Genomic DNA, 27,561 nt, shown 5'->3' with positions numbered 1-27,561 from the left:
GTGCTTTGTTGTCATTTAATTTCTGTTATCAAATTCTGTTGTCTTTGCTTGTCAGCTTGTTTTTAGTTAGTTTCTTTTTGTTTTAATGTGAGATTTTTTTACCAGCTCCTTGGGTCCTTCTTATCTCTCTTCTTACATTTTAATTTGTTTCTCTCGTCTTTCTGTTTAAATCTGCATTTTATCCCTTCTTTGCATTGTTATTGCATCTGTGCTTTATCAAAAAAGCATGGTCTAGTGTAAAAGCATAGTTTTTCTGTCAGTGAATGGTCTTACCTGCACACAGACACCTGGCCGACCTCCAGCAGAGTGAGAGCGTTGACGATAACAGACAGGGACTCAAACGCCAGCTGCACCACACAGGAGACACAATGACTTCATTAGTGAGACATTCACTGAACCCTGGTTTGTATATATTCAAGTTTTTATTATGGAGTTCCTCTCTGCAAGCAGCATCAACATCTCCCCATTTGCACCGATGTGGGAAATTAAACCCACCACCCAAAATTTGACTATGGCTAGCAAAAATATCCACTCCACCAGCCACTTTGGATAACTTCTACAACCAACCATCATTTGGATATTCTATTCCATTCATAAATCTAGTTAGCAGGTAAAATAGTGGAAGATGCTGGTTTTGTGTTTACCAGCCTGACTGAAATCATAGTTTTCTGCCTCGATCACCATTATACATCCTGGAGTGTGGAAATACAAAACCTCATGTGTAAGTCATGCTTAATGGCTCCCTCGAAGGAATTCATAACTAAAATGACAATAACACCATTTGATTCTTATTTGGAAAGAAAGAAACTGCAGCCAACTGTTTCTGGACTGTAGTCAAGCCACAGAAAGAGCCGTGCCGCTTGCCAATTTGTTCACTTGCCAGCTTAGAAAAGCAACTTGATTTCTGTCTTCCTGAGAAATGAATCATTGTACTGACTCTATAAACACTACCTTACACATACGGACAATGTGAACACATGATCTCCATCTATTTCAATTATTGGGGTCATGGGAATTCTCTGACCTGCACAAAAAGGCTGGGAAACTCTGGCCTGTGGCACTTCATCTAACAGAAACGGGACATAAGCTCCGGGTCTACGGGACATCCCGGTTCAGACGAGGCTAACTGACCTGTTTGGAGTGGTTGTCCACCATGCTGGAGGAGTCATCGACGGCCAGACAGATCTGGTAGTCTCTCTTGCTGGGCTTGGTTCTCCTCAGCCAGATCTTGTCTTTGCGGAACTGGCTGGCGATGTATGGGATGACCTTCCTCATGTTGAGACGCTTCCCTGTGCGGTAATCACCTCTGTGGAGCGGGGGAAGGTCACAAATCACAAGCTCAATTAACCACTAATGTAACTCATTTATCTTCTGATGCTGACTGTGTTACAGTACAGCAGTAGAATCCTGGAGGTTCTTTACTGTGATTATGTGTACGGCAAGTATGAGGTACAGCTGAGTGCAACTGGCAATACTGAAATAACAATAATCACAGTAAAGAACATCCTAAAAGGCAATATTCCTTTTACACAACAGTTACGATGAAATGTGTACAGCTTTCTCCTAAGTAGTGCACATACATAAGAATAGGCAAGGCAACTGTAAACATGGCATCCCCCACTAATGATGCAATCCCACTAGGGCTGAACAATTAATCGAAATTTTATCGAAATCGTAATATGGCCTACTGCAATTTTCAAATCGCAGGAGGTGCAATATTTGTTAAAGGCGAAATGTGTGTCAAAATAGCATTTTAAATGAAATATTGTCGTGCTGCAGAGATGTCCTGGCCTACACATCATATTCTACAGACTTAAGAAAACATCTTTGTTTGGTACAGATCCCCGCAAAAATCACACCATAATCATTTTAACACGTTTTTCAATGAAAATGAGAATAATGATGTAAAAATGATCATTCCCTCTAATATCGCAAATCATATCGCAATTGCAATATCAGTCAAAATAATCGCAATTAGATATTTTTTCAAAATCGTTCAGCCCTAAATCCCACTCTGGGCCAATCAGAAACAAAAATGTCATCTTGTTTCGACCTGTAATTATAGCGCCACCCTTGGGCAAATCGGTGTAATTTTGAAAATGCCAGAACAGAGTTGTCTGATAAATAATCTTCCCAGGTTTTGTCGATATTGTGCGTATAATTTCTGTATAAATGGACAAATGAACAAACAATGTAGCACCTTGGTCTAATCTGTGTAATTTTGAAAACACGAGACTGGAGAAGTGAGATGCAAAATTTTCACAAATTTGGCCGAAATCTGATCAGCGGACAAACAGACGAATGAACGAACAAAGGGACGGATAAACAAATGAGTGAACAAACAAACAAACAAAACAAAAACAGGAGAAAGCAGGAAGGATCACAAATTCGCTCCCACTCCGCATAGCAACCAATAAATCCCAGCTATCCCCGCTTTACGGGAATTATCAGTGTGACTCGAACATCTTTTGACCGATCAGATTGTACGATACACAGCTTCCGACCTCACACAGCACACTTCACAGCGGCTATCGGGTTTTACAGTGAGGCGGTACTGACTTGAGTTTGGCGGCCTGAGTCGGCTCCAGGATGAGGCGGAGCTGCTCACACAGCTGCTGGGACAGAGCCGAGGTCAGGGTCTGGTACTGGAGCCACATGGCTGCTGCTGCACTCTCCTGCAGCGCGGGCAAGACCACAAACACAAGTTACACATCCACAAAGTAAACTGAAAGGGAAGTGGAAGATTTTAGAAAACACTTATTTGATGTAATTCTGGATGAGGACCTATATTTCACAAGACACAATGGGCTTCATTCCAAAATGCTATATATCCATTTCCATAAATAAATCACTGAATATTTCAACAATATCGCCTAAAACTGCCTACTCAAAAATGTTAATATTTTGCTGGCAAAGAAGTAGCTAGTAAATATGTTTCTTTAATGAGTTTTGCATTCATGCCAGAAATCATTTTGTTAGAGTAGATGTCACTTTTCCCAAATGATGGAACAAAACTCATCTTATATATAATATATATATATATATATATATATATATATATATATATATATATATATATATATATATATATATATATATATATAACCCTTTAACTCATGTGGATTCACAGATCTGCACGGATCAGCAGCCTCACCTCCTCTTTAGCCCCTGGAGCCTGTTTCTGCCAGGCTTCCAGCTGGAGCTCCATCTCCCTTCTGATCTCCTCTGGGTCCTGCACTGGTTTCTGCAGACACACACACACACACACACACACACACACACACACACACACATGTTAGTACTGTCTACAGCAGGGATAAGGTTTAGCAACTGGGACAAAACCGGTGTGGATAACAAAATGCAACATGAGTAACAAAAATCTTAGGGGATAAAAATGAATCACAAATTACAGATTTACAAAGCCTCAAATAATTGTCTGAGTATTGCCGCCCTGACTGCAGTATGCATGCTGTTTTCTGCACATCAGGTTCAGATTTATTTACATTATAGACATTTAGCTGGCACTCTTACGTAGGCCAAACTACAACAGTAACATTACAACAGTAGAATGAGCCTGAAGTCTTGGATTTCCAACAATACAAGCAACCTAAACTATACTAAACTGAGTATAAGAGTCAGAGCCACAGTTCCTGCCAGTAGCTGTAACTTAATATTCCTGTGACCCAAGAATGACTGTGTAATAGGGCTGAACGATTTTGAAAAAATATCTAATTGCGATTATTTTGACTGATATTGCAATTGCGATATGATTTGCGATATTAGAGGGAATGATAATTTTTACATCATTATTTTCATTTTCATTGAAAAACGTATTAAAATGATTATGGTGTGATTTTTGCGGGGATCTGTACCAAACAAAGATGTTTTCTTAAGTCTGTAGAATATGATGTGTAGGCCAGGACATCTCTGCAGCACGACAATATTTAATTTAAAATGGTATTTTGACACACATTTCGCCTTTAACAAATATTGCGCCTCCTGCGATTTGAAAATTGCAGTAGGCCATATTGCGATTTCGATAAAATTTCGATTAATTGTTCAGCCCTATTGTGTAAGACAGAGAAGCACTACGGAAATAATGGTCTTTATTCTGTCTCTCTGTTTGTTGGTAGTGTTGTTAGTGGTTGTGTACCTGCAGTGTGTTCAGCAGCAGCTCTGGAACAGTGTGAACCGTGGACTCCGTGCTTCTCTCCGGTCGCTCTTCATCTTTGGGACGCTGCCGGTCCTTCGACCTCTCCTCCTCCTCCTCCTCTCCCTGCCTCTGGGCCTCCATCTCTCCACTGTCCAGACCTGCACCGGGATAACAAGTCAGCGTGTCTGCAGGCTTCAGAAAGCCACATTTATGACTATTTGGCTATTTCACTTAAATTTGGCTATTTTACTTTATTTTTTTCAAGGTTTAACGATCTGTGGATACTCTGGAAACAGTTTTCATTCATAAGGGCACACCTTTGTGGGAGGCCTTAGTCGAGTCCAGCTGCTCTGGCTTCAGCTCCTGGCCCTCCACGGCCTGGAGGTCCTCTTCCTGGTCTTCTGTTTCCATGGCAACATCCTCATCGTCTTGGTCCTGGTCCTGTTGAGGCCCCGCTGGTTTCTGCTGGTCTGCACTGGCAACATCTGTAAAACAGCAAGACCGGTAAATATCACATCCATCCATCCATCTAAAAGCTCAATTACAGCACTGCTTCAATGAATCTGTGAATAGCAATGCAGTTAGAATACAAAAGTTCAAGTAATAATTTTGATATAAATAAATGTCTCTTTCGCTGCTCTCTATCATTTTATATACGTTTTCATTTGCCGTTCTGAACACCCGCACTGTTTGATTGACAGGTGATCTCTAGGAAGCGCAGTGCAGAAACGCCACAGAAACGAGCGCTTAGCACCAAAAATGTATTCAATCCATTTTTAAAAACGGAAACAAATCCATTGAATCCTGAAATCAGGTCAGTTTTCTGGGCCTTATAAGAGGGAACTGGAGAAGAGGAGAAGCTGCTCGTGTGTATAATCTCAAATCTCGCTTTAGAATCATCATTCAAAACGAAACAGCCGAATTCCCACGGTGCGTTCACTGACCGTAAGTCTGCGCGTCGTAGGCCGCCTCTCCCTGTTTGATGTGTTCGTACAGGTCCGCCTCCTGCTGGCCGTCGCTCTGCCTGCTGTCCGGCGTCTGATCCCTGCTGCTCTCGACCGTACGCAGACGCTTGTTGATGCGTTCGTTGTAGTCGCCCGTCGAACGCTCATTGTCCGCTTGACCAGGTTTCCTCTTGAAGCTCTGGGGAAAAAAAGGACGAACAAAGCGATACGTTTAGATTCAAACCTGAGAAAAAACGATAAGGCACCAGGACTGGAAATAAATCATGAATGTATTATTTTCAGCGCTCATCCCAAAGAGGCCAAACGCACCTGAGTCTTGCTCTGAGTCTGTTTCTGCGAAGCCATTCTTGCCATCAGCTTCGACTGGTGGCCCTCTGACTGGCTGGCGTCAGCTGCTCCGCTCCCATGCTCCTGGCAGAAAAAATGGGAAGATATTAGAATTTCTCTGTGTTTAGGGGGCAATTTGGGGGTGGATGACACAGAACGAAAATGGAAACATAAAGAATCCCTTTGGTTCTAAGCCACTTTAAATGAGAACAGTGCAGAGACAGTAACAGTATCTCCCATCATCCTTGCTGAATTTGAACTAATTGCACTGTGAACGTGTGTGTGAATGTGTGTGTGAATGTGTACATATGACAGAGAGTGTGAATGTGGAGTAGAATTAGAAACATGAAGCTAACCAAACCTCCCCAAAATATCTGTCTAAATCCAAACCAAGTCCTTGAGGTGGCACTTTTCGTGAGCCCAAACTCATCGAAAGTTGCACATAATTTTCTAATGATAAAATATTAATAACACAGGATTTTTTGGCATTTTTTGGGGGCAGAAAGAAGCTCTGCTGGTGGAGCTGATACCTCTTTAGCCTGGTCTCTCTCTGACGCTTCCCCTGCCAGCTCGACAGCGGTGTCGCTCTGGACGTTCTCCTCTCCGGTCTGACCGTCGGTGTTGTGCTCCTTCCTCTCCGCTGACTCCGGCTGCTCCTCATCCTCACCCGCCCCTTCCTCCTCCTCCTCCTCCTCCTGGAAGCACGGGACATCACAAGAGTGAAACAACACGCAAAGAACAAAAACAGTTTGAACAATTTAGGTACGGAGAAAAATGATTAGATCCAAAAGTCACTAATTGTTTGATAAGTGAAAACAATGAACTGGATCGTTACTCTGTATTGACGAACACTTCCATACCTTGGGTTTCTGGCCTTTATCGTTTGGAATAACCAGATCCTCCTCTTTTCCTGCCTCTTGTCCTCTATCCTCCTTCTCCTCCTCCTCCTCTTCCTCCCCCTCATCTTTCTCGGCAGACTCCTCGTCTCCCTCTGCTTTCTCTCCTCCTCCCTCCTCCTCCTCTTCCTCTTCAGTCTTGGGCTCCAGGCCGTTCTCCTCTCCCGGTTGGTCGGGTTGGTCCTCCTCCATCCCCTCCGCTCCCTCCTCCTCCTCTCCGTCTTTCTCTCCACCCTCCTTCTCATCCAGGGCCATGGGCTTCTCATCTATGTCGAATGGATTCTCTTCTGAAGAGGGGGAAAAAACGCAACAAGAGATTTTAAACTCGCAAGATAAAGAAATACTGTATATTCACACTCCCTGCTCGACAAATCAAGCAGCATATCAGAGATTTCTTACACTTTATTTTTGGATAAGTGTTGAAAAGGACGGTAAAAGCTGTGCCCACATTTAGCACAATTTACACTCTAATCACGATATTCCACAAACAAAAATACCGATAACATGTTTGTCAGTATTGTGCAGCCCTTGCGGCGGCCCTGTGCTTTCAGCTCCGGCTCTCACCGTCGTCTCCCTCCCCTTCGTCTCCAGCCTGGTCCTCCTCCTGGTCCAGGTTGAGATCCTCAGGAAGCTCCATGGCCTCGGGCTCGGCTCTCTGCTCCTGCTTCCCGTGGTAGGGGTCCACTTCATTCTCATCAAACTCCCTCTGGGAAACAGGAATTAGCGCGGTTCAGACACGGCAAAGCCATAAAATAAATCTGTTCCCTGATACTCCTGCTCAACGACATTTAGAAATTTGAAAGAAAGTAAAAATGTAAAGGAAGAAAAGAAGGATGGATGGACGGAGGTAACGATATCTGTGATTTTTTTCCCCCCAAAGTAAAAAATTACCTCATCCCCTTGTTCATGGATCTTTTCTTTCTCCTCATCATCCATTTGTTCGTCTTTGTCTTGATTTTTCTTGTCATCTTTATTCGGGTCTGCAGCGTCCAAGTTGTCATCTTTGGCAACCAATTCAGATTCACCCTAAGAGAACAGGAAATTAAAGGCACATTTAAACCAATGACAGGTCTAAACAGTGATGATCTTTAAAGCAGCAAACAAGAAATATTTGATGGGCAGATTTATAAAGATGTAAGGTGTTTTTTGACTTTTTTTTTTAGTTATACTGATGGTGGCAAGGAAATATGACTATCTACCAGGCTGTATGGCTAAAGATTATTCTTTAAAGTAACTAATATCACAATATATGAAACGACAGTGGGTTTACAATTATATAACATATGTAGTCATATAAATTGCAATGAAAAAGCTATCTTTTTTCCAGGGTTTTCCAGACTTTTTGCGCAATTCCCCAATCTTTTAAGACCTGGAAATGACCAAAGCCTTTTCCACACGTTTCCAGACCCACACAGGAACCCTGTCTGTACCTGGTCCATGCCCTGGCCGGACTCCTCCTCCTTGTCGCTTCCTTCCTGGTCATCATCATCCTCATCGTCTCCCCACATTCTCTCATCCAGAGTGTCCGTCTGGCCTTCGCCCAGGTCGCCCATCTTCTTATCCAGCTCCTCCTCATCCTCCTTATCCGACTCATCATCGTCACCTACAAATGATGAAGGAAGGAAAAATCAACTGCTTTGATGAGTAATCCCAGGAGTGGTTTCTAGTTAAATTTATATCATGTTTTAGGCTTTTACTGTAGCTGATGTTTAGTCTTGTTCATTTGTATAGCCCCTTATCACAAGCATGTCTCAAAGGGCTTTACATAGCATCATATACAGTATATGTCATATACATACTACATCATATATATATATATATATATATCTACACACATCATATAGGTTACATACTTCATATACATACTACACATCATTTTACTAGATTATATACATTATATACGATACTACACAAACACAGCATGTCTTTGGACTGTGGGAGGAAACCGGAGCACCCGGAGGAAACCCACGCAAACACAGAGAGAACATGCAATACGTCATGGATACGTCCCCCGCCACCCCCCCCCCCCACCCCCCAGTTCAACCCACCTGGCTCCTGCTCATCCCCATCATGCATCTGGCCGTCAAAGTCCTCTGACATCTCGACGGCGTTTTCTTCCGCCTTGATGTCCCCCTTCTCCTGCTGCTCCTCCTTCTCCTGGCCCTCCTGGAAGGTGTCCTCCACCTACAGGAAGACAGCCGGGAAACCTTCATGACAAATGCTGTTCAAATATCTTACACTCTTGATATGCTGACTCCGTTAGCCTATCAGCAGGACTCGTTCAAATTGGAAAGAAATCCAAGGCACTCTCTTTTGGAAAAATATAAAATAAAAGACATCTGAAGCCGAGGCAACGTTCTTCCTCTGTGATATTTACAATCGATTCAACGATAATGATACAGCACAATGAGCAGAAAGAAGTTATCGGTAAAATTCAAGTTGATTCATCACCTGATCTTCATTCTCTATCTTGTCACTGACGTCTTTGGTGCCCTCTCCCTCTCCTATGCCTCCGCCCTCGTAGTCGTGAAACTCTGTGGCTCCTTCCCCGTCTCCACCGGCCATCAGCTCCTGTGGCAGGCAGAAACCCTGAGGAGAAAGACAGACATTTTTTAAGTATTCAAAATCATTCTAAAAGGCATTTCAATTATTTGTAAGACATGTCTGCATTTGGAAATTTTAGTAAACTAGTATATAATGGAGAATGATAGCATAGATGGTAGACAGAGTGACAGGATATGACATGTGAGAGCCAGGTTCAAATCCACAACATTTTAAACACATGATAAAGCCCTTTAGCAATCAAACTGCCCCATTTGAGTTGTTTTTTTGTTGTGTTTTTGCTTTAGAATACAAGAAGAGGGTGGGAAATGAACATCAGCCAGCAGATGAATTATGGTAAATTGCTGTGGCTGATAAGTTTCTTTTCTCTGTCAAAAAATAGTAGAACCCACAATAAAAGAGGTGCAGACAATTGGCAATTATAAACTATGGAAAAATAGTCGCACTAGATCTTTTCCTATAAAAGAACACACCCTGATTAAAGTTCTATAGCTGAAATGTTGGTGCGCAAAGTGCATGTCAAAGTAAATGTAAGGAGTGTGCCACTAGTAGTTTTTCTAGTTTCACTTCTCTACCAGTTGCTTTGGCATGTAAACAAGCATCATTTGGACGTCCTATTCCATCCTAAAAATCAAACTGGTTGGTAAAATGGATGGTGAATTTTGGGATGCACATTTCTTGGCCCGGTTATGTCGCAGTACCTTCTGAGCGAGCTCGGTGAAGATGCTGGCCAGGACAGACAGCAGCTTCCCAGTGCTCCTGTGGGCTCCCAGGGACACAGACAGGTAGTAGCGCACCAGGTCGGAGTAAACTCCCAGCATGGGCTCCAGACGCACCAGCATCCTGCAGGCCTCGCTCAGCTCCTGAGCACCCAGGGGAGAAACATGATGTCACAGCCACAATGAAATATGGACAGATTTTGAAACAAAGCATTAGGACAAAACCAGGAAGGAAAAGCCCACTTGTCACAGGTCTGGAATATGCTGAATTAGTCATATGTATTAACAATAACAATGTAGAAAACTTGAGTTTACTATTTAGTGCATATGCATATTGTATATTGAATGTATATTATTATTACTGTGCTGCAGTAGCCTTTGAGTTACAATAACACATTAACAGCTATAATAATAAAAAAATACATTTTACAAAATAATATAGCACTTTTTCTCACAGTGCTGTACAATAAAACAAGCAAAACAAAATATCAACAATCAACAATGAGAAAAAGCGTTGTACCGCTGACTCCATTTACACGTATAGTTCATTAATGCCAAATGAATGTTCATTAATACTCAAAAAAATACAGAAACTATTCTGAACTCCCACAAACAAATTGACAAATTGAGTGTCTTAAATTCCAGTGGATGGAGAATTTTTGTGAGTTTTGATCAAAAACCCTATCAAACTGCAGATATATTATGGTCATTATATTGAGCTATGGATCAGTAAAAATCTTACTTATTGCCCCTTTAAAATTAATGAATCAAATCAATTCTAAGCTATATACTTCAGAAGGTGCAGCTGTCCGTACCTGGAGCTGCTGTGGCGGACAGGCGTCTCTGTGGCTCCCCAGGCGGCCCAGCAGCCTCTCCAGCTCAGCGCTCACCTCACCCAGACACAGACTCTCCACCTCGGCCTCCAGCTCCTCCTCCAGCAGGCGGCTCAGGTGACCGGGCTTCAGCAGGTCCTCCACAGGCTCCTCCTCCTCTTCGTCCTCCTCCTCTTCATCACTCTCTGGAATGAAAGACAGCCATCAATACTGCACATTGTCAGAGTCCTACAAAAACCTGTCATTGTCCGAATGTCAGCCTTTCAGGAAGTTATAAAAGCTGGGTGACTTTGCTGTGGATGCCCAATGCATTTTGGACAATCTATGATGAATTATAAATGTTTTGACTGGGTCTCAGAGTCATGAAACACTTTCTTCAAGTTGGACTACTTGTCATTTTCTCCATGGGAATGAACAAACATTTCAATTTGAAGTAAAACTAGCTGGATCTAGCTGGAGCTTGACTTTCTATCCATTTTCTCTCCATTTTCTATTCCGTGCTGCATCACCCGCCTTCATTGCTTCAAGAAGTTGCCGTACATTTTCATCGCGGGTTCTCACCTCTCTTGGCGTCTCCATGCTGGTCTCGTCGATGCTCTTGCTCCCTTCTCTTCACGAGCGTCTGGACGGCACACAGCACTGTGTTGATGGTTTTCTCCAGCTCAGCAGAAAACTCTGAGCAGAAGGCTTGCTGGCGGCCTGTTAGGAAAACGAGGAGATGGCAAACTATAGAACCATGTATTCTTTATGTGTTTCTGTCTTGATAAGCAGCCCAAGTGCTGCTTTTTTTTTTTTTTTTTTTTACCTCTGCCAAGGACATTACGTTTTCACCCCTCTTAGTTTGTCAGTTTGTCTGTTTGTCTGTCAGCAGGATATCTCAAAAGCTTATAAAATGACTTGGACCAAGGAACAATTGGTTACATTTTGGTGGTAGATCTGAGATTTCTACCATTTGACAATTATGGTTTAGCCGTAACTATGAAACTAACAGAGAAAGAGACTTGATTCCAAAACCTTCTAGTTGTTAAATGTATAAATCTGGTGTTTAGAGCTTATCTGTGCTTGTACTTCGTATGTGTGTGTTGGTAGGCTCATGTGGTTCTGTAAGCATGCATGTAGCCAGTATATGTACCTTATGATCTTTAGTTTTCTGTATGCATCTGCTCTTATTCTGTATATTTTTTAACTGCTTTTTAACTAGTCTCTGCTGTTACCTGTGTGCTGGTGTCCCAGGGAGAGCAGCTGGGTCTTCCAGGTGGTGAATTCGGTGACGTTTGCCTCCACCTCTCCTCTGACGTACTGCAGGCTCTGCTTGATGGCCGGCTGGCTGTCCGCACCGCCGACGCACAGCGCCGGGCTGAAGAGCTGCTCCACGCCGGGCATCTGCGCCGCCACGGCACCCAGCTGGTCGAAGCCAGAGCAGCACATGGTGAAGTGGTTCCTGTGGAGAAAACACACAGTGTAGTTGGCACTGGCTTTGTCTTTTGTCACTACTACTACCAGTTTTCACTCGCCACTGTAGCCATTTCCAGACATACGCTCTCTGACGTGGTTTCTGGTTTTGTGGCACAAAGAAAAGACTGAAAGGTAGCTGGTGAAAGTGCAGAAACAAGGACAAAAACATGTTTACATTTCCTAAATCCTTGCATTTGTGTATCAGGAAAGTCAATTTGAATTGAAAAAACTGAATTTTTATAGTTAAATTCAATAATAATCACATTTCAAGCCATTGCATTCAACTCTAATTGTGCCTTACAAATCACTCTTTTTTTTAATTCCACAGTTCAATATGAGCATGACAAATTCAAATTTATGTGATTCAAATCAATCTGGTGGCATTAATCTCTTTCCATGAGTACAGTGTTTCTTATCGATTGTTTTCAGGGTGTTACCATGTGTGCAGCGCCCCCTGTGAGGCCTGCCGCGCCACAGCGTCCAGCTCTGCCTTCAGGCTCCGGCTCCGCCCCATCATGTCGTCCACGCGGCGGTTCAGCTCGCACCAGGCGGCGTCTCCCCTCCGCATCAGACACCCGGGGGGCTGCCGCTGCACCGCCAGCGGGGACGGGCACCTCAGGGTGTGCTGCCTGCGGCCGCCCGGCTCCTCGTTCTGCCGCAGGTCCTCGGGGCAGCACCGCAGCAGCCAGGACAGCTGCTGGAGGAGGGTGGCGCACTGGGCGGCCAGCGCCTGGCCCCGGCTCACCCAGACCTGGAGAGAGGCCTGGGGCGGCAGGGTGCTGCCTGGGTCCTCACTCTGGCTTTGGAGGTGGGCCTTCACACCCTGGACAGTGACTGTGAGCCTCCTGGATGTGGTGATGAGAGTAGAAAAGACAAAAGGTTTTATAAGTATTAGCGTTATTATTAGGGAAACAGGGTGGTGTAAAGAGAATTTCCATAAGGGGATCAATAAAGTATCGCATTACTATTTACTAGGGATGGGACGATACATCACAACATATCACAATATAAAAATGTGACAATACATATCGTGGGGCAGAAAATGAATCGGCCATCACAATTTCACATTGAAATTACATTATTTGCACTTTATAATTACATTTTTAAATTGTTGTTTACACACCCTTTCTAGCAAGACAATGCCATTACTAGAAAGATTTATGGCTCAGAAATAAACATAATTCTGCACAGTCAGACTTTGTTGTCATTGAACTTTTATTTATTACATCGTATCGTGGCTGTATCAAATCGTGAGCTTCATATCGCGTATCAAATCGTATTGTGAGATAAGCGTATCATCCCTCCCTACTTTTTACTATTGGATGTAATGAAGACAGCAGAAGCATTTCTCCTGTTATCACGCTGTTCAGAAAGTCACAGCGTTGGAAACAGCAGACTGACCTGAGGTGGACCCACTGTTCGGTGAGCCTGGCCAGCCGCCGCCTCTGTCTGAGGAGCAGCTTGAAGAGGTGAGAGGAGAAACCTCTGCAGCGCTCAATGTTGCCCAGACCCAGCTCCTACAGAACACACACACACACACACACACACACACACACAAACAGTGAGCAATGCCACTTAATAACCCCAATGATAAACCCACCCTTCCCACCCACTCCCTCTAAAAACAATGCCATGTTTCTATGTAGGTGTTTATCCTAAACCGCACATATGACACTCTTGTTGACATTTCTTCCAACAGTAATAGTATTTGTAAACAACATTTTTATGATATGTCCATTCTTTGTTGTCTATTTTGTTATCCAGTCTTGTCCCGCTGGTCAGTCCCCAGTCAGTCTGTCTGTATCATAACCTTTACACACAGAGCTGTCAAGGTTTGTCCCCTTTATATTATTCACCAGACAGACAGTGTGTGTGTCTCACCTTGGCAGCGCTCTGGAGAGCGGTCTGCAAGGCGGTTCTCCGGGCCCACGAGCGGTAGAAGTACTTCTGACACCCGTCCCATGCTGTCATCAACTCCGTAAACAACCTAGAATAAAGAATACCGGAAAAAATTGTGTTTCAGTGCAAAATCATATAGAATACGCACTCTAGGGCGTCCGTTACTAATAATTTGCCTGGCAGAATCCGATTTGTCAGGCAAAATCAATCATCAAATGAAATGCAATATGGTATCTCATGATTTTAAATCTCTTCTTTTGTACCTTAAAGTTGCACTAGGCAAGAGTTTTATGTAAAAATACACTCTTATCAGCCTAAATTACAAAGAGGGGCTCCAGTAGAGAGGAGAGCATCTCATCTCCCTTAACTGAGACACTGTACATTCATGTTTGCCCAAATGAATTTTTAGTGTCAGCTTTGCTCCCTGGCAGGAAATCTGCTGCACCCACAGGAAGTGACAAATTTAAATTGTCTCCCAAACAGCAGTGAGCAGTGCGGCGTCCAAAGAAAGCCGGACTCAACAACGTTAGATATTTTGGCTTTCTTGTCCCTTTGGTTTCCTTTGGTAGAAACAATCACAGACCGGCTGGGTTGGGAAACATGAGTGTGCTGTGTGCAGTTTACTGACGTCACGCTACATGACTGCTTTTGAAATCTGCCAAATTCAAACGGTTGCCTCTCGCTGCCATTTGGGGCCTGCCGACGTGTAAAGTTACCGAGTGCAGCTTCTGTAGCGTATCAGAAAAGTCGTTTATTCTACAAAACGGGCATTCTTTAGGCCCTGATCAACTCCTATTTGTGGTTGTATTTACGTGTTCTCGGCCTTCTCCTGGGTCCCGACGGCAGAGAGGGCGGTGGTCATCTCCAGCGGCTGCATGCAGAGGGTCGTCTCCGGGTCCGCCGTCCTGTTCCACGCCAGGCCTTTACGGTACGACAGACCTGAAGGGATTTTAATAACAAACAGACAGATAGATAGATAGATCAATAACTATAATAATATTCTTTCCATTTCTTGTAACTTGAAAACGACGGCATGTCCTTTTAAACCACTGGCACTCCAAATACTCACCGATCTCTGTGAGCATCTTGAACAGGTCAGACAGGGCTCTCTGCTTCTGCTGCAGGATGTGTTTGACCTCGGCCTTCTGCTTCTCCTTCTCCGCCGACATGTCGATGGTGAGGCTCTGCAGGTCCCGCAGGTTGCTGATGATCTCACCTGAAAACACATTGTTTTTTTTTTTACTAAACGCACAGCCCTAATCTACCAGTTTTTCATGTTTACTCAAAAATCAGTCCATTAAGCTCTTAGAGCAAAGTCAAAGGGCATATATTTAGTTGTATTTGAATGTTTTTTACTTTACTGGTCAGCTTTCTTACCGGTGAAGATGTCCAGGTCTTCGGCCAGCTCGGGCACGGGGTTTTTCTTCACCAGCTGGACACACATTTTCTTCATCTTCCTGGTCAGAACAGGCAGGCGACCCTGAAGAGATGAAGCCTCAGTGTCCTCCTCGGGGACCTCAGTCTGAAAATACACAATTTAGTTTAGTTTATTTGCACCATGATAAAACATAGAGAAGAAGCGATCACATATGGTGATAAAAACCCAGAAAGAGGAGATTTGTGTAGGTGAGATAAACACCAAGAGGCTTAGAAAACACTTCGCAAATGTAAAAAAACAAACAAAACAACAACAAAAAATCAAGAAAATGACATCATGCACACAGATCTTTTCCTTTTTTCACTGCTCTGTGCTGTGTGATTTTTGTGTGTTTCATAGTAGTTGTACCTGTAAATCTCTGCCCTTCCCAGGCAGGGTGTTCTTCAGAGCCTGGTGGACCCGGTGGATGGGGGTTTCCTCTGGGTTGGCGTCCACGCTGTCCAGGTTGGCGGCACTGCCCTGCTCCACCAGAGCGGGCGCACTGGGACCGCTCAGCGCCGCCTCAAACTTCCTCACAAACTTGAACAGAGTCCTACGAGAAAAACATAGGCAGAATTTTTTTTTTATTAACATCAGCTAAAAGCCAACAGGGTAAACGTAAAATGTAAGGTATAACGCTGCTACAGGCTTTCGCAGACACGATCCTTTATATCTTACCGATGCGTCTTCTCCACCGACTGTTTGATGGACCAGAAACTGACATCGTTCCACCTGGAGATCTTCACAAAGTCCTGAAGGAGGAGCAGAAGCATCGCACCAATTCACATTACAGTAGAATTTATGAATAAGCATTGGAATAACTAGTGGAATGTATTGAAAAAGGAGGATTAAAAAAAAAAACTGCTTATTCACCTTGAGCTCCTTCTCAATGGGCTTTCTGAGCTGACTGACTTTGGTCTGGATGCATTCAGAGAACTGGGTGTAGTATGTGTGCAGGTTCCACAGGAGACTGGACAAAGGCTCTGTAAAAAAAGAGACAACAGTGAGCATGTTATCCCCCGCATGAATGATGCAAGTCGAGGCTAAAACGGCTTCATTATGAAAACAACATAACTGAAAACGTTTGATAGACCAGAAACTGACATCATTCCACCAGGAGATTTACGCAAAGTCCTAAGGAGGAGGATGCAGCGCCCCTCATGGCCAATAAATAACAAATGTCACCTTGTTTTGACCTGTAATTATAGTATGTACATTTATTAACACTTTAGAACTTGAGCTTTGTAGAACATACTAGCGTCGTCCCTGTTTTCCATCGTAAAGCACATCTTTACGAAATACTTTACGTCCCGCTCTTCCCCCTGAATCACATCCCTCGCTTGCCATCTTCCTCCTCTACTTGCTTTAACAGGCTCTTGGCAACTTTTATTATCTATTATACAAAATCATTCTGGAGTCACAGGATTATTTTGTAACATCTATTGTTAGGATGCTGTGAGTCTGATGCTTGCCATCCTTACTAATCACTGCAAGGATAAGAATATCAGCTAAATGCCTAAAATGTAAATGTAAATGTGACCCAACATGGGAAAACATGCATATTATGGGATTTTTGTTTTGTTTTACCAAGATTAATAATCAGAACTTTAAAATGGCATATTGCATAAAAGGGATCAGTAAATGATGTTGTATGAATTATTCATTCTTGACTTAAAAAGTGCATTTTGATCAAACTTTTCCTGATGTAAAATGGGTTAAATGAGGAGGGTGAAGGCAGACCTTGTCCCGGCTGGCTGGGGACCAGCAGGAGGTGGCAGTGGAAGCTGAGCAGCATGGCCAGCCGGGTGTGGAACTCTCCCAGGGTGGAGCCCTCCATGAAGGCCTGCAGGGTGGAGGACACCGAGGACAGGGAGAGGCGCTCCCCCTCCTCCTCGTCTGGGGAACACGTGCAAAACAGCAACAGGGAGGCGGGGTTAAAGGGGCGATCCTGGACGTTTTGAGTTTTGTTTTGTCAGACACTCGTTTAATTGTGCGGATTAAGTTTAAACGTGCCCTTGCTTTTCCCATTTCACATTTATCTACAATTCAAAATACCAACGGAAGTGTTTAGCTAACTAGTAAAAGATTGATTTCAAGTTCCTAATAAGGTAAGCCATGTCATTTTACAACATTAAATTGTTGGATTTAGGTTATGCATATTGTTTGTTGCACTTCTTGGCTGTAAGCGGGCTTATTCCTTTGTTGAGGATGTAATGTTAGCATAGTAGGTAACATTAACTAGCACTAAGGTAGTTACCCGCATTGGCGTCCATCCTGTGTTCCTCCAGATATCTCTCAATCAGCTGGTAGACAGAGAACCAGTGTTTGGTTGATTTCTCAGTGTGCCGCTTCATGGCGTTGTCCAGACTGCTGGACCAACAGCTACCATACAAACAGGAGAGAAACACAGCATTTACATTACACACAGAGGAACAGGTAATAGCTCATATCCTGGTTAGGGTTAAGGTTAAGGTCTTCACAATAAGTTTACTATGCATCTTTACATCAAGCAGATATTCCTGCATACATGCACAAAAAGAACATTTTGATTATTATCATGGAAACTGAGCTTGTGCAGACAGCACAACTCAATGATAGGATGACTGTCCTATGTTCAATATCTTTTAAAGTATCTTAAAAAGGCAATATACGATACCGGCTGGATTTTAAGCTCCACTGTTTCTTACCTGAGCTCCAGTTTGCGCCATTGGATAATGAGCTGGGTGACTGGTTCCAGTTCCTTCCGCAGAGAGACTGAGCGGCTGGCGTTATTCTCCCAGTCCTGACCAGAGCAGAGGAGGAGGAGGGTTAACACCAATAGATTTGTGTCTAAAATGATGCTGCATTGAGAGGACTGAGACTTTCTCTCTAGGCCTCCAGTGATTCAGTTTTGATTAACTAGAACAAAACTTTCTGGTAAACAATATATTCCCAATCTCTGCGGGAATTGTTTGTTGCCTTGCAAAGCCTTGTAATAAATATTCTAACAGGAAACACTAAGGACATAAAACACATATAAACCAAGGCTGCATAGTTAATTGAAAAAAAAAACCACATCAATTTTGGAGGGTGAGATTCCTACAAATCCAGTTGACATTCAGAGAAACAGTTTCCTATTATTCAAACTGAGTAAATTCTAAACATTAGCATCCTCAACCCCATAACATTTACTAAATTAGGTACAAAATGTTGTATCCACATGTAACGCAATTAATGCAATAGCTGGAAAACAAAACAAACAATAAAAATCATAATGTCTCTTTGTCAGTAACATGCAGATGTGAAATACACTGCTGTCATCATGCATGGCACATGTTGCATCTTGCAGTAGACCTCACCTGAGCTTTACTGAGCAGGATCTCCATGCCGTTAAGGAACTTGGCCAGTGGGCTGGCCAGACTGAAGGCCATGATCCTCTCCATCACCACAGTCAGCTGGGAAAGAACAAGCAGAGATTTCAGATTGCAGCAACACATGTTAAACGTCCTCTTCTCAGGTAAAAGCCCAAAATTTCATAACCCAATTTCAACAGTACTCACTGCTCAGGATGGGAATAGATGTAATCAGGGCACCTATTCTTAAAAGTGCCCGGTTTTATTTTTCTCAAATCCGCAAACGTGGAAACGCTGCTAAAATATATATATAAAAAAAAATAATTCACCTGTACTAGAGCTGGGTGCTCTGGCCACTCGTCCAGCCTCTGCTTGACCGCTACACTCAGCTGCTCCAGGACAGGAAGACAGAGCCGGGCCTCGCTCATGTTGTGCTGCTGGTAGAAGTCGTAAGGCCCTTCTGCCCGGACAGCCAGGCCGTCCGGACCGGCCGACCCCTGGACGGTGTTCTGCAGGAGGGCAGCGAGGAGCAGCTGGCAGCCGGTGAGCTGCTGGTCCAGGTCTGAATCTGAGGGAGGGATGGAAGAGCAGTTGGTGTTGATTAAATATCACCATACAATGCCTAATTTTTCAAAGGAATAAATCCACCTTCCATCTACATTTTAAAGCAATAATGCATTGTCTGTTTTGCTACTCTCTATCACCAATTGATACAATACAGTACAAGCTGGTACAAGCTATACCCAGTTCATGGAAGCTTTACATTCGCTGTTCTAAACACCCGGTGTCAGGCAGGTCTTTCCTTTTCTGCGTAAAATCCTCTGGCCAACAGCGATTTATTTGTAATAAATAGTAGAACTGGGTAGTTAACAAAGAAAAGAGCGCCACCTACAGAAACTCAAAGTTCATCAACAGAAAATCCAAGCTCCGCCCACATTGTTTGATTGACAGCTGATCTCTGGCAATAAATAGCATTTTCTGTTGAAGTGAGAAACTATGTCACTTGTGTTCTATTTTTCTGATGCAAGCGTAGAGTTAATTAAAACCTTTGCAAACATTTATTTTGGAAGAATCTCATATGAATGTTTATTATCATCATTATGTTACCTGTCCCTCCGAGACAAATTTCCATTCTATTACATTTGATCTACTGACGGAAACACTTTTTTAGTTTTTGCACTTTTTTGGTCACTTTTGCATCTTATGTAAATAAATAGGTGAAAGCACAACGATACTGACCCATCAGGTGATAGAAGCGTGACATCACAGGGGCGGCGATCTGATAGGAGGAGACCAGGGCTTTGATGTGCTCTTTGCTGTGATTGGCCGGAGCTGTGCTTTGGTACCAGAGGGACTGGGCGTATCCCAGACAGAGGAGCTGATGGACCTGGACCACCGTGTTCATGCCGGCTGCGGACAGGAAGCTGCTCTCACTGGACTCCTCGTGCAGCTCCTCCTCCTCCAGCTCTGCGTCTGCCGGGCCCTCCAGGCTCGGCTGGGAGGTGATGTCTGCAAAGTCCTGCGTGGAGAAAAAGTAAATGCAAGGTGAGGTGAGAAGATTTTAGAAGCCCCTTGTAATGTTTTTTTTGTCTCATCTGCAAAAATGTGTAATTTTTTCTCTTCTTTCTCTGTTTTTTTTTTAATCATTGGATTTTAATAACTTTTTAATTTTAGTATTTTTTAGCATTTAATTTGTGTGCAAATAAACAAAACTAAATTAAGGAAAACAGATAGGAAGCTAGAATCCTTCCCAGCTTCCAATGTTAAAAATTGTGGCGTTGGGGAGTTTGGTGCCAAAATGCATCATCCCTACAAGTTTTGTCAAAATTGGACTGGTGGTGTCTGAGATACAGTATCACATTTGAGTTACAAATTTTGACCTTTAATTATAGCGCCTTTATTAGGCTGATCAGTGCAGTTTTTTTTAAACACTGGAACCCAGTGCCAAGATGCATAATCCCCCCCAAGTTTCGCCAAAATCAGACTGGTGGTGTCTGAGATATCACCAGAAATATCATGTTTGACGGATGGAGGGACACAGCCCAATCCATAGTTATCTTATCTTATCTTATAGCTCTAGTTGAATACCTCAAAAAAAAGAAAAGAGAAAAAAAAGTATTTATAATGATTCTTGTATGTTTCTCCTGGCTGCAACCAAATTTCCCCTGGTTCGACAATAAGGACTTGGGACTTCATACCTTGTTGAACTGAGGGAAGTGGCGTCTGAAGTCCCTCTCCTCCTCCTCGTCCTCGGTCAGGCCGGACCCGTGCAGCCGGCTGCGGTTGCGGTACAGACTGGCCTCCAGCTGCTCTTTCTCTCTCCTACGCCTCTCCTGCTCGTCCCACTCGTTCACCAGAGCCTGAACAAGGCATCACAGTACAGTCAGACACAGCAACATTCATTCATTCATTCACTTTGGAAAATCTATTGTTCTATTATACTCATTTTCAGATTGTATCTTGAAGAATCTTAAACGTATCTTACCCTACTGTTGTCTTACCTTGTATGCGTTTATCAATTAATTTTATTCTTGTGTTCTTTTAATTGTAAAGCACTTTGTAACTGTGTTAAAAGTGCTCTATAAATAAAGTTATATTATTATTATTATTGTACTGCATAAACACAATAAAACGGGACACACAAAATGACATTGGGGGTAGATAATGGTAAATCAGCAAGATGTCACACATCTGTCACATAAATCCATTACTCTAGCTGTTAACAATTTCCATATTTTCTCCTGTGAAGTTAAAAAATGGATTTTAAGTAACCAGCCTTGTCAGCATTAATTTGACATTTTGACGACCTGTTTTTATATCTTTGGATATATGCATGTAATATTTTGATATTTGTATTCTGCTTTGTATTTTTTCCTATGAAATGTGCTATTGTGTGTGTGTGTGTGTGTGTGTGTGTGTGTGTGTGTGTGCGCATATGCCTGTGTGGATGTCAATAGGTTGTTAGTCCATTTGTAGTGGAGATGATAGGTTTATTGTTTCTGTTCACCTGCCCAGGGACTACAGATGGAAATTAGCTAGCAGCTAAATCTGGTACAAAGCATCTTCTCTCTTTGTTTGAGATTAATGTATTTTGTACATGGTCCCTGATTTAAATAAACTCAATAAACTAAACTAAACTAAACTAAACAAAACCTCTTACCTGACAGATGTGCCTGAAGAGGTTGCGTGTCTCCTCGCTGAACTCGCCTGTGGACAGAGAATGGCACTGCACATAGAGCAGAGCGTTCAGGAGCAGAGTGGAAGACTGCGGGACGACGTGCTCAGGATCCTGCTGGGGCAGCAGCTTCACCAGGCCCCGCAGGACGTCCATGCACGTCCTGGAGCACAAGAAGTCGGCGCGGGCCAGGTAGGAGGGCAGGCTGGGCGTCAGGGAGGGGAAGGCCAGCAGGCAGGACACCAGCTCGGGCAGGCCGGGCACGGGCGCGAGCGAGGCCGCCACCTGGGACGCCACCAGCCGCATGCCGTGCCGGAGCTGCAGGATGCCGGTCCGCAGCGGCCCGACCACGTCCGGGTACAAGGGGTAATCGTCCAGGAGCCTCAGGGAGAAGCGGTGCTGCGAGGTCTGCCACACGGCCTCCTCCTTCAGCAGGCCCTGGATCGCAGAGCGTGATTTGGAGGAGGACCCCTGCAGGGCCTTCAGCAGGTGGGACAGCAGGTCTTCCACGGCGGACGCCTGGCCGATGCTGCACAGGTAGTGCTGCAGCTCCTGGAACAGCCGGCCGTACTGGGGCTCATGGGGGCGACAGGCTTGCTTCCTGGAGAGCTCGGCTATCTGCTCCTTCACCTGCTGCATACGGATCCAGAGGTACCTGCAGCCACAACGCAGACAAGAGTTGAAGACACTCATCCGGTCAGCTGAACAACAACATCAACAGCAATGTCTCCAGACAGAATCAGTATTACCAGGGGAGGTCTGGTGATTGGTAATCATTAGCTCAGGACCACAGGAATTTTAATTCAATTTTTTTCAATTCAATGAGGCTTTACTGGCATGATCATATAAAGTACAGTACTGCCAAAACACATTCCTAAGGTCAATAACAGTGTAACAAGTAAGAATAAGAATGATTAGGTCTATTAAGATGAAAATAACAATCACAAACAATGGAAAGTAACAGTTATAGCATCAAAGGTGAAGCAGTGTTGGGGTAAAGCAACACCACTTTTTGCTGTACTGTGGGTGACATTGTGTGACACATTCGCATGGGTGTGTTCCTGGATTACCGCCGTCGCCAAGGAAACTATTTTAGCTTCTGGATGTCTGGCTGACTGACTGAATTACTTGATTACTAATGTGCAAGGGCAAAATCAAATTACCGACCTCCTCTGGTCATACTAATTCTGTCCAGAGAGGACTTCAGGTCATTTTTGAATTACATGGTGCCAATGGCTCTCAACTGAGGCTCGGTCAAATGGGTTTCTTGGCGGCCGGTTGTCACCTGATTCGAGGGTGCTGGAAGCCATCAGTGGTGCTGCTCTCCTCCAGCGCCGCTCCGGTCATCAGCTGAGACGACAGGCTGCGTCCTCGCCACTCCTCCTGCAGCAAAGCCAGCTGGGAAGAGACAGAGAGGGAGATTTGTTGCACATTTCTCTCAAGTTACATCCTGCAAACCTGCCTGGTTAAATGACAGATGTTATAAGATATCAGCCAATATCCATGTCAGTCAAAGTTGTGAATTAAGACCAAATGTACTACCTTCTGCTAGATATGCTTTGCCAATATACATAAAAAAAATTAAATAAAATAAAAAACAAAGGAGATTTTTCCTCAGAAGAGTGGTAGACGTTAGACATAGTTCTTTCTGAATACGAGAAAGGGATTGTGCAAGTTGTGTGAAAAATGGCACCTATAGTGTGAAGATTGATAGTTAAGATAAAATTTTTACAACAGCACAGTGGGGAAAAAAACAGCAAAAAGAGCTGCTCACCTCCTCCTGAGCGTAGTTGAGCTTGTAGGCCCTCTTCACAGCCGGGTCAAAGATAGTCTGCGGTGTCCACACTTTGATCTGCAGCAAGCCCATGTTGACCCAAAACACTCCGGAGCGGGCCAGCTGGTTGGCGCCCTGGACCTTGTTCTGGACGTACTGCTGCAGGCAGGTGACGCAGGCCTCCACGAGGCCCTCGGGGAGCAGGTTGGGAGGCAGGAAGTCTCTGAGGGCCGTCTGGATCTCCTGGGCAGCTATCAGAGGGTCCTGGTCCTCCACCAGGCTCTCGCAGCTCTCCATGTAGCCCTCCTGCAGGCTGGGAGGCAGCAGGTCGGCCATGCTCTGAAGCTGCCTGCGCAGCACCATGCCCTGGAGCCGGAAGTCTGTCCCCCTGAGAGGCCGAGGATGGAAGACATGGGGAGATTCAAATCCAAAATTAGCAAGAGTAGCAGAACGTTTTGAGAATCACAGGAAGTATTTGAAAGTAAATTTAGTGTACTTTTCTGTAACTGAATTGAATTTCAAAACAGCCAATTATTAAGGTAAACAATCAATCAATCAATCAATATGCCTTGATCAGAAGGTCTGTTCATATTTCCTATTTCCTATATTCATATTTCCTATACCTCTCCTATACATAATTCTGATGTGGCTATGAAATACTTCTTCTGAAACACTAGGATGACTGCCAATAGAATTCCACTCAGGTCTGCATTTAATAAATGACTATAGATTTATTAATGGATTTAAAAAAAAAAGGCCTAAATTTGAATATTATGTTGAAAGCTGAATAGTGCCTGAGCAATATGACGAACAGCTCAGCACATTTTCAAGTTGAAGAATATATAAAATATTTGAAATTACGGTGTGCAGTTACATAAAATGTGTAGACGTGTATTTGGACTGAACTACTCCACACTTGTTTCAGACTTTCCAGACTTCTGTAGGAGTCCTGCTATAGTCTAAAGATCTCTGGCTGCTAAACTAGGGGAGTATGACTTCCTCTTTGTAATCTACCTGAATTCAGCCAGGGCAGGGATGGCCATATTGTCCCACAGCACCGCAGTAATGTCCTGCAGCTGCTGTATCCTCTCCCTCCACTCCCCCAGGGTGACATGGGAGGAGGAGAGGAGCGCCGTCCCCGAGGGATCCCATCGACCTCCGGTGTCACCGCTGCTCAGCACTCCCAGCATGCACCGCGACCACACTGCTTTACTCAGCAAGGCGGGACCCTGAAGAGGACGTGGACAGTGTTCACAGGTCTTCGTTCACAATTTATTAAAATCGCCAGGAACTTGGTTGTGTGTCTCAAGGGGGGAGAATCAGGGGACTGACTTCAATACAGTGACATCAGAGAAAGAAATATAATCCCGCACACTGTCTACACTTGCATGACACTTTATTGCGACGTTTCGGTCATAGGAGAAACCTGATGAATGCAACTGTAGATGGTGTGCAGGATTATATTTCTTTCTCAGTATCAGTATCTTTCTCAGTATCTACCTTTTTGGTTTTTGTCCAACGCACTTGTCACTCAAAGACTTTTAGGCGTGCAAAAAATCTTTTTTCTTTATAATACAGTGACATCAAAAGGATACACATCAAATCCTCTGCAGACTGTCAATAATCCTAAGTAAAAGATGCTACATATAGCATTTTGCTTCCTGTCTCAAAGAGAATGTTACTACTTGTTTGGAAGAGCAAGAAGAAGAATAAGACCCAATAAAAAGACTGCATAACAGCCAATATGTGCTAAGGAGGTAAGCTAACTGAAATAAAATTTTGTATTACTTGCAAAGTAAAAATGGCATAAAATTTCATACACAGCGAATCCTAGGCTAATCTTATTTAAAATAAGATATATTTATGGCCTATACCATGTTATCTGCTCCGTGGTGCGACTTGGAAGCCATTTGGGTTTCAGGACACAGGGGGTCCCACTTCAGCCAGCGGTCGGGGTCAGAGGTCACGCTGCTGGTCCACAGGGCAGCCAGGGCCTCCGACACCAGCTCACACCACACAAACTGCAGCTCCTCCGTTGGCTAGGAGAGGAAAGGCATCACTTAGTACATTTGTGGTTTTAAAGAATTACTTTCAACCCAAGATACACCTGTCTTATTAGCCTAAATCGTGAGGTGGGGCTGAAATAGAGACTGTTATTATTATTATTATTAGTACATGACAAAACAAGATCTTATATTTCATGACATATCGCATACTATCAAACCCAAACAGTGCAGGAAATCCAAGACTGTCCCTACTGACCCTCTCACTGCTGAGCAGGAACCAGAGCGGCTGCAGCTGACTGACGTTCATCGGTGTGGACTGAAGGCAGAAGCGGAGATGTCTGGACAGCTCCCGACGCAGGCTGTCCTCGGCCTCCTGGTCGCTGTGGAGTAACAGGAATAGTTCACAAAACGGTCTATTGATGTCAGATGTTTCAGATAGGGCTCCAAAAATGTGTTCAAATGTTGTTTGAGAGGTGTGGGGGCGGGGGGGTGGCAAGAGGTGGGTTAGTGAGGGAAGGATTTCAGTTGTATGCAGTTTTGTTTGTTGCATGAATGGGATTGTATTCAGAAAAATAAGAACATAGAAATAGTAGAAATATATAAATAGAAATATATAGAAATAGTTGATTACATTAGATAGACAGGTAGAAAGATCAATAGATTGATGGGTAGATGGATAAGGAGCTAAACACACACAAGAAAAAAAAGTATGTTCCCTGCTGTTTTTAAAGTCACAATAAATGACTTTTTCACCTTGTTAACCAATTTTCCATGCCATAATATACACCTATTTAACAATAAATGCCCCCAAAAATACACTATTTTTATTTACTATCAAAATACCATTACTTTTACTTGCTGAAAAACAGTGTATCATTAATGGTGACCTCATGCCGTACCAGTAGGCGTAAATAAAAATTTCAACCAATAGAACCATCACAGATTTTTTAACATGCCCACCCCTTCCATCAAATAAAAAAGCCTCTCTACTGATATCCCATTGGTTTACACTTTTGAATGATCCCACCTCGCGTTATGTCCCGCCCCCATATCCTCTTTCAACATCAAATTAAGGAAGCCTGACGCTCTCAAAATGCAGTTTCGCTGGGACTTTAGGCTTTACCCCTGTGTGAGGGCCAGCTGCAGCAGGTCTGTGCTGAGCCGGAGCTGGTTGAGTACAGCCAGTTCCTCCATCAGGGGCCACAGCTGGGCCCGGCGGCTGAGCTGCTGCAGCTCCTCCCTGGCCAGGTGGATGCCGTCTCCCGGCTCCTCCTGCCCGGACATGGCGCGCACCTCCAGCATCCCGCTGGACGTCATCTGACTCTGCTGCTGCTCCACGCACGACACCAACCTCTCCAAGACTCCTGAGGTGGAGAGAAAATGTAAAACGGCAATGAGGAATGTATTGAGGCGGCAGGCTAACCCTAACCTGGTTAATAGAGAGAGACAGTCCTGTAACCGGAAGCATGATTTTTACCATTAGATGGCAGGCTTTACACAGAATTGGGTTTGGTGTTCAGTTACTCTTTAAGTAATCTATGATCTTTATTGACCACTATCTGTGACCAGTAGGAATCACAAAAACATTGGATAGATCTGATCTCCTCCTAAAAGGAATAAAACCGGTCAAATGATCTCTCTGTGGCACGAGCTTACCAGACTTCTGGGGATCCAGCTGGTTGTTTGCTAGCAGAACGAGGCCCCAGGCTTCCAGGAGGCTTTCCTTGGTGTCCAGGCCCAGTCCGGCGCCCTGCAGGCGGACGAGCTCCTGCCTCCACGGGCCGGTGCCGCTGTCCAGCCGCAGGTCGCTGACGTCCAGCGCTTTGCTCAGCACCCTCAGCCGAGAAGCACACTCAGCAACTGACTCCAACTGGAGAAGAGCGACGGGAGGAATGGTGTTAATGAGCAACACAATTTTCAGTTTTCAGGAAATCCTTTCTGCTATAGCCACGCATAAGAGCTTACTTATAAACCATGTTCAGGTGTTAAAGGGAAAGGAGTGACTGTAGGTAAACTATAAGGGTTTTCAAGTGGGTAAATCCAATCAC

The 27,561-nt window shown here is 44.0% G+C and overlaps 1 protein-coding gene across 1 annotated transcript in view; it reads right to left on the bottom strand.

Annotated features, from left to right (window-relative positions):
* Positions 1 to 27,561, bottom strand: part of mdn1 (midasin AAA ATPase 1) — a 70,373-nt gene that overhangs the window by 3,906 nt on the left and 38,906 nt on the right. The window contains exons 56-98 of the mRNA XM_078289809.1: positions 27,170 to 27,383; positions 26,637 to 26,877; positions 25,770 to 25,893; positions 25,382 to 25,546; positions 24,522 to 24,736; positions 23,508 to 23,895; positions 23,019 to 23,131; positions 21,719 to 22,388; positions 20,757 to 20,918; positions 19,798 to 20,077; positions 18,888 to 19,126; positions 18,565 to 18,660; positions 17,914 to 18,008; positions 17,484 to 17,608; positions 16,967 to 17,122; positions 16,100 to 16,209; positions 15,905 to 15,978; positions 15,596 to 15,779; positions 15,187 to 15,331; positions 14,879 to 15,025; positions 14,622 to 14,748; positions 13,792 to 13,897; positions 13,312 to 13,427; positions 12,348 to 12,755; positions 11,670 to 11,896; positions 11,017 to 11,154; positions 10,438 to 10,640; positions 9,605 to 9,766; positions 8,793 to 8,930; positions 8,390 to 8,525; positions 7,772 to 7,944; positions 7,233 to 7,367; positions 6,906 to 7,047; positions 6,306 to 6,628; positions 5,976 to 6,134; positions 5,428 to 5,529; positions 5,098 to 5,296; positions 4,471 to 4,638; positions 4,154 to 4,311; positions 3,155 to 3,244; positions 2,560 to 2,675; positions 1,132 to 1,306; positions 274 to 347 (exon numbers count right to left, since the gene is read on the bottom strand). Coding sequence (XP_078145935.1) covers positions 274 to 347; positions 1,132 to 1,306; positions 2,560 to 2,675; positions 3,155 to 3,244; positions 4,154 to 4,311; positions 4,471 to 4,638; positions 5,098 to 5,296; positions 5,428 to 5,529; positions 5,976 to 6,134; positions 6,306 to 6,628; positions 6,906 to 7,047; positions 7,233 to 7,367; positions 7,772 to 7,944; positions 8,390 to 8,525; positions 8,793 to 8,930; positions 9,605 to 9,766; positions 10,438 to 10,640; positions 11,017 to 11,154; positions 11,670 to 11,896; positions 12,348 to 12,755; positions 13,312 to 13,427; positions 13,792 to 13,897; positions 14,622 to 14,748; positions 14,879 to 15,025; positions 15,187 to 15,331; positions 15,596 to 15,779; positions 15,905 to 15,978; positions 16,100 to 16,209; positions 16,967 to 17,122; positions 17,484 to 17,608; positions 17,914 to 18,008; positions 18,565 to 18,660; positions 18,888 to 19,126; positions 19,798 to 20,077; positions 20,757 to 20,918; positions 21,719 to 22,388; positions 23,019 to 23,131; positions 23,508 to 23,895; positions 24,522 to 24,736; positions 25,382 to 25,546; positions 25,770 to 25,893; positions 26,637 to 26,877; positions 27,170 to 27,383 — 7,718 coding nt within the window. The remainder of the gene's footprint in view (positions 1 to 273; positions 348 to 1,131; positions 1,307 to 2,559; positions 2,676 to 3,154; positions 3,245 to 4,153; positions 4,312 to 4,470; positions 4,639 to 5,097; positions 5,297 to 5,427; positions 5,530 to 5,975; positions 6,135 to 6,305; positions 6,629 to 6,905; positions 7,048 to 7,232; positions 7,368 to 7,771; positions 7,945 to 8,389; positions 8,526 to 8,792; positions 8,931 to 9,604; positions 9,767 to 10,437; positions 10,641 to 11,016; positions 11,155 to 11,669; positions 11,897 to 12,347; positions 12,756 to 13,311; positions 13,428 to 13,791; positions 13,898 to 14,621; positions 14,749 to 14,878; positions 15,026 to 15,186; positions 15,332 to 15,595; positions 15,780 to 15,904; positions 15,979 to 16,099; positions 16,210 to 16,966; positions 17,123 to 17,483; positions 17,609 to 17,913; positions 18,009 to 18,564; positions 18,661 to 18,887; positions 19,127 to 19,797; positions 20,078 to 20,756; positions 20,919 to 21,718; positions 22,389 to 23,018; positions 23,132 to 23,507; positions 23,896 to 24,521; positions 24,737 to 25,381; positions 25,547 to 25,769; positions 25,894 to 26,636; positions 26,878 to 27,169; positions 27,384 to 27,561) is intronic.

Source organism: Centroberyx gerrardi, chromosome 18, assembly GCF_048128805.1.
Source record: "Centroberyx gerrardi isolate f3 chromosome 18, fCenGer3.hap1.cur.20231027, whole genome shotgun sequence".
NCBI classification, from domain to species: Eukaryota; Metazoa; Chordata; class Actinopteri; order Beryciformes; family Berycidae; genus Centroberyx; species Centroberyx gerrardi.
The sequence above is the reverse complement of the archived record's forward strand: the minus strand, read 5'-3'. Positions and strand labels throughout refer to the sequence as shown.